The sequence below is a fragment of the Microcaecilia unicolor genome, chromosome 12, assembly GCF_901765095.1.
Source record: "Microcaecilia unicolor chromosome 12, aMicUni1.1, whole genome shotgun sequence".
Classification (NCBI taxonomy): Eukaryota; Metazoa; Chordata; class Amphibia; order Gymnophiona; family Siphonopidae; genus Microcaecilia; species Microcaecilia unicolor.
The window spans coordinates 58,305,353-58,311,784 of NC_044042.1; the positions used below are offsets into that span (position 1 = coordinate 58,305,353).

At 46.4% G+C, this 6,432-nt stretch overlaps 1 protein-coding gene across 2 annotated transcripts in view; it reads left to right on the forward strand.

Moving 5' to 3' along the window:
- Window positions 1-6,060, forward strand: part of ARHGAP32 (Rho GTPase activating protein 32) — a 385,189-nt gene extending 379,129 nt beyond the window's left edge. For both annotated transcript variants that reach the window (XM_030221202.1, XM_030221203.1), the window contains exon 22: window positions 2,364-6,060. In XM_030221202.1, the coding sequence (XP_030077062.1) occupies window positions 2,364-4,667 (2,304 nt within the window). In that variant the 3' untranslated portion in view covers window positions 4,668-6,060. The remainder of the gene's footprint in view (window positions 1-2,363) is intronic.
- The last annotated feature ends 372 nt before the right edge of the window (window positions 6,061-6,432 follow it).

The window sequence follows — 6,432 nt, forward strand, 5'->3', positions numbered from 1 at the left end:
GGGGGGGATCAGTGGGGGTTTGTGAACACTAGGGTAGTAAGAGGGGTAATGCCTTGTCACTTATTTGTGATTGAAGCGGTTCTAACAAAAAATGTCTTAATTTTGGCCCCTAGATGTTTTTGTTTTGTTTCATTAATGCTGAAAAATGTCCCTTTTGGTGTCGCCCATGTCTTTCCCAAAACACACCCCAACACATCCCCTTTAAATTTGGAAGAATCATTGCCTGAGTTACTAGCCTAAAATGGTCCTGGCAAAAAAACATTTTCTTATACATCCTAAAGAACAAAGCTTCCAAAACACCTTTTGTGTGAGTATATTTGACATTCCACATGTAAAACCCCTATTGCACTCAGAAAAGGGCTTTTATAAAATTGTGCAGCCTCGTATACTCAGGGCCAGCCCTACCACCAAATGGACATGGCATCCACATAGGGCAGCAGCACTTGGGGGGAAGGCAAGTGAGTAACATCTCCTTTCCCCTTCCTCTCTCCTCCATTCCATGTCCAGCATTTCCCCCCTCTGCCCTGCTGTCTCTGTCCTACCTGTTTCTTGGCCCAAGAAGCAAGTAGGTGCAATGTCGGGGCGGGACCTTTAAACATAGGCCCCACACTCAAACACTGCCATCTCTCTCTCTCTGTAGTTTGGGTGGAGTTGCAATTTATCTGTATATTTTGGACTAGATTCTATATATCACACCTAAAAAGTTGGCGTTGAAATGAAATTCGCCTAAGCGTATTCTATAAAGTATGCTTTAGTTTAGACTGTAAACTCTCTAGGGACAGGGAAATACCTATTGTACCTGGATGTATCTTGCCTTGAGCTACTATTTGAAAAGGTGTGAGCTAAATTCAAATCTGCTTCAAAAACCCCAGGGGATGAAGGGACTAGGAAATTTTCCCATGTTTAACAGAATTTAAAATGTTCCTACTTTGGGGCTGTTCCAGGCAACTTTTGTTGCAGTGACAAAACTGAAGTGTTTGAATCTCAGGCAACCGGATTTTCATCTTAATAGTTTGTGCTCTGTGCTCTACAAGAATATAGTACATTGTATATGACATAGCTTGCTTTTGCCTAGATGAAAGTGAGTCTGTAGATATCCTGTAGTCTCAAGAAAAGAAATATTTGACTAATGTTTAACTATAGTGTGTTTCATAAAATTCTTAAAGCTTTTTTTATTCGCAACATACATATTAGATAAGAATTGACTATTCTAAATGTAATAAATTTGTAGATCCTGGGAATGCCCAGTTTACTTCCTGTAAACTGCATAGAACTTTATTTGGGGTAATTGTGGGATGAAAGAAATTACATTGAATTAATACATCGCTGACTTCAGCAAGGCTGGTGACAAACAACATTTTCAGATTTTCACCACATCCTTAGGGAAATAAGGTGGGATTTTCCTAGTGGTTTGGGAGGAAAAGCTTAAACAAACAAATTGAGAATTGGATTTGCAGAATTAATTTTGACTTTTCTAATCTTGAAAAGAAAGTGAAGTACTATGAAGGGTTTCCTCTCCTTCTTCCCTCCCCCCTCCTCTCCATTCCACTGCAGCCCCTGCTTATCCAAATATCAGCTTTGCCCATGATACAGTGCTACCGTAATAAGAGCATCAGATGTTTGAGTAAACTGTGCTCCCTGTGTCTTTGTCCATATTTGTAATGTTTCACACAAGCAGTGTGTCTGCTGTTTTGCAGATCTTTGATGTACCTGCTGTGCAGAACAATTTGTCACACTTCAAACCAAAGGCCCTTACAGGGGCAGGGAGTGGACTGACCATTTGAGCAACTGGGCAGTGCCCAAGGTCCCAGAGGCTCTACCCGGTTGCCCACTGCTACCGCACACTACAGCCCCCCTCTCCCACCTTGAAGGGCCCCTGTGGTCTAGTGGCCTCTACAGGGGCAGAAAAGAACAGCACACTATTCTGCCTGGCGCCGCCGTGTTTTAAAAATGGCTGCCGACACTCCCTTCAGCAGTCTCTCGAGACTGTTGAGACCTGCAGGAAGTCTCGGCAGTCATTTTGAAAACACAATGGCGCCGGGTAGAACAGCAGCAGAGGGTAAGAAAGAGTGGGGTTCTTTCCTGCCCCTGAAGAAGCCCCTAGACCACCAGGGCCCTTGAAGGTTGGACAGGGAAGAGCCCACTGAGGCTCGGGGGACTGTAGTATGCGGGAGAGGAATTGCAACGGTATAGGGGGACAGTGGGGCAGCAACCCGGGGGGGGGGGGTGCCAGGTCACTCTCAGTCTGCCCCTATGCACTTACCTTGAGCATTAGTGCTGTGTCCTAGTTATTGATAGTCCTTGGGCATGACTATGCATTTTTCTACTCAAATGTTTCTTTTTGTCCTTTTTTCTGGAACCAGGTACAAATGGGAACATCTTTGCAAGCACTGGAGAAACCACCACAGCTGCCTGAGCCTAAAATTGCTGAGCCTGCCCCAGCGTTTATCACTGATCTGTGTTCTGCTATGCCCCCTGCCACAATCGCCCCAGCAGCTCTGCCAGGACTCCCTGAAAAGCCTAAAGAGAGCAGCAGGGCTCCTTTCCTGCATGTGCGCTCTGAATCCTTTCCCACACATCCATCTTATGCTTTTATGCCACCGGCTCCTCCTGTCCGCTCAGTGGAAAGTAAGATTGCTGCAGCCATACATTCAAGTAATATTGATGCTGTTAACACCTCTAATTATCATTCCTTCTTGGCCTCAGCGATGCTGCCAACATCAGTAGAAGATGCCTTACCACCACCCCTGCCACCGCCACCACCTCCACCACCAAAACATGCCTCCTTGCAATCACCGTATCTCTCCCATACTAAAATAGACAGTACACCAGAGCCCATGGTACCTGAAAGCTATACACATCACAAACCATCTGCCATCCCTCAGCCCATGTACAGGCCAGAGGTTGCACCCCCTCCCCATCTCTCCTACCACAGCGGTAAAGCAGATCACCACCAGATCTATAGCTCTAGAGCAGATACTGCTTCCGCTATGGCTACCCATTATAACACTTACATGAGTCAAGGGAAAAATGCCACAATACACCACTCCAAACCACGCAGTAGGTTTGAATACTTGGCATCCATGAGTCCTTCCCTACGATTTTCAGGCTACTCTGATGAGATACCACCATATCCCACAATCCGAAGGGTACAGTCGCTGCATGCTCCTCCCCCACCACCTCTGGTTCGTTCTACCCCTATATCTCGAACAGAGGTACCCCCAGATGATGAGCCAATATATTGCCCAAGACCCTTATATCAGTATAAGCCATATCAACCTTTCATGCCCCATTCAGACTATCATGTCACCCAGTTGCAGCCATATTTTGAGAACGGCCGCGTGCACTACAGGTACAGCCCTTACTCCGGCTCATCGGGTGCCACTTATTATTCCTCTGATGGTACGTTCTATGACCTGGATCCGTACAGCACTGTACGGCTTCGCCAGCAGTACTCCTTACACAATCGAGACTTTGCATCCTACACTAGCAGGCTACCAGGGAAGAATCTGTATCGTTCTCCCAATATGACCCCATACCCTCGAGGGAGTATTATGGGTCAGCTAGCAGGCAAGGAACACAGCTTTATCAGCCGTGATGTGCCACCTGCCCCAGAAGCCAAGCACATCTCCTGGGACCTAGAAGATTTAGAGAAGTACCGGATGCAATCCATTAGGAGGGAGAGCCGTGCACGTCAGAAAGTGAAAGGGCCAGTCATGTCCCAGTATGATAATGTGGCCCCGGTGGTGCAGGATGAAGTGGGTGGAATTGACTTTATCCATCTCCGCAGTCGCTCAGATCCAGGGAAAACTGGCCTTCTCTCTGTTGCTGAGGGAAAAGATGGCAAGCACCCTGCCAAGGTGTTTCCACCTGAAGGAGATGAAAATTACCACTTGCATCATCCAGAAAGTGGTGGAGACCGAATCCATTATCATGGAGTCTATGGAAATGGGCAGGTAGAGAAACCTTCACTGCCCCAAAAACAAGGCAGCATGAGGAACCGAAAACTGCATGACCCCATCTGTAGTGCCCCAGAACAAAGAACACACCTGCATCAGGATACAAGCCATAGGCAGTCATCAGAAGCTAACAGTGGTCCACCATATCCAACAGGAGCCAGTTTGCAGTTAGAGCATAGCTCTAAAAGTTTGCAAGAACCCCCAGAATCGGTAGGTTACCATCATTCCAGCGGGAAGTACATCTCTGGTCAGGATCCTTTAAGACTGAATCAGAAAGAGGCCAGGTTATCAGAGGACAGATTAGATATAGACCGCTCCCGTCCTAGGCAGCCTATTGGAACAGAAAAGCACCCAAGAGACCTGTTTAAGGAAGAGGAAAAGCTATTTCAGCCAGTAGCACCACCTCCAAAACCAGAAAGGAGCCAGAGCCTTCGACTCCGCCACTCTGAAACTTTAGAGAGAGACCCAAGCCTGCTGTACCAGTATCATTCAACGCTGGGCAAACGCCAAAGCACCATGACTGTGGTATCCCAGTACGATAATTTGGAGGACTATCATGCCGTAGCTCCACACCAAAGAAGCGGCATTGTGCCCCCTGGCTTTTCTCATGCACACAACAGGACCTACACTTCTGCTCTAGCACAGGGGGCTTTCCTTCCATCTGAACAGTCATTGCAAAGGCTGGAAACTGAAATTCATGCAGAGTGAGCCACAGTTACCAGGAACAGAGTCTGAGCAGCCTCTGCGGGACAGTGGACTGTTTTATTTTTTCTAAAGACCAAAAACAAACTAACAACAACAAAAAAAAAATCATCACCAGTTCAGCCCATACTGTTTTCATGCAGTAAACGTTTAGGGCTTTTTGTGTGCAGTTGAAATGGTTGTATAAGTTGTTGGTAGATGAGAAGAAAAGTTAGTCAAGGACTAAGGTGAGATTTTATTAATAATAAAAGGTGCAAATGAGCTTGTTAGAAGGGTGTACATGCAGGTCCACTTCCAAGATGTGGTATTTTCCTTTAATTGCCCTCAGTTCAACACTCACAATACCATGTGCTACAGTGATACCCACGTTGCTCTACCACAGCTTATGCCAGGTACAAGCTACCTCCATCTCATTGGAATATAGCTGGAAAAAGTGTACAGGCAAGAATTTTGTCAGTATTCAGCCAGTGGCAGTCAATGTTTTTATAAACGCTGGCCCCCATTGGCTGAATTAGACCTGGATATCCGTGTCGGCCCCTATTGAGGGATTGCCACTGAATATTTGGGTCTTTTTCAGTGGCTGGAAGTTGTCTGGATATGGTTGATATGCAGTGCTGGTACCTGGCTAACTAAAGGGCACTTTTATTAAGCTGTGGTAAAAGCTGGTTTTTCCCATGTGCTAAGGTCATTTTTGCTGCAGCCATAAATGGCCGATTTTCCATTTTTTGCACTAAAGGCCATAAACTAATTTTGCTATTAGCACGCGGCCATTAAAAAAAATTATCACGTGAGCATTTATTACCACCCATTTTGTATGCGGTAAGGGCTTACATGGTAATCCTGCATTAACCTGGCTCACGGTAATATAGCCACACTAACTGATTAGCACAAAAATGCCCTGATACAACCCTTCCCCCCCAAAAATAGAACAATTTTTTAAATGGCACTTACTGCAGGTTGACTCAGTGCGTCCCATGGTACACCGTTTTAAACTGCGTTATCACCTAACGCAGCTTAGTAAAAGAGCCCCTAATTATCCAGACACTGGCTCTGAAAATGGCAATGCCCAGTTAACTCCCCTCTCTGCCTCTGCTCCACCCTGGACCTCCCTGGCACTAACCGGATTGTGCTGCAGTGGTCTCTGCTGACATTCAGCAATACTATCTAGTTAAGGGCCCTTTTTACCAAGCTGCGGTAAGAGGGTGCCTGAGGTGGCGTCAGCACGTTGATTTGCCGCTCACCGAGACCCCCTTTTGCCACAGCAGTTAAAAGATTGTTTTTGGCAATCACAGGGATTAGAGCGTGGCCATTTCCAGGGGGGGCCCTTACTGCCACCTACAGTAAGGGGCTCCCACGCTAACCTTGCAGTAACTGGGCAGCGCACTGTGCTGCTGACTGCCTCCAGGCATTTTTGTTGCGCTGGAAATGGTGTGCACTGGGGGGGGGGGGGGGGAACTACCTCCGGGCTCCTGCGTTAGACCCAGTGTCACAGTACCTCTACCATGGCTTTGTAAAAGGGACCCCTAAGTGTCACTGAATGTCAACACAGGAGCCAAACAGCGAGATTTAACCATATAGGAAGACTCCTACCCAGCTAAATCCTTCTGAATAGCAACCCCTTGACTTTTAGTATTCATATATTTAACTATACATATTTCAGATTAGAAAAAATAAGTTTTGTGTCAAACCCTTGCTGTTTGGTTTGGCTGGTAAGTGATTGGGTCTCTCAAAGTTGTCTCCTGTACATTAACTGTTTGCCGATATAACAAAT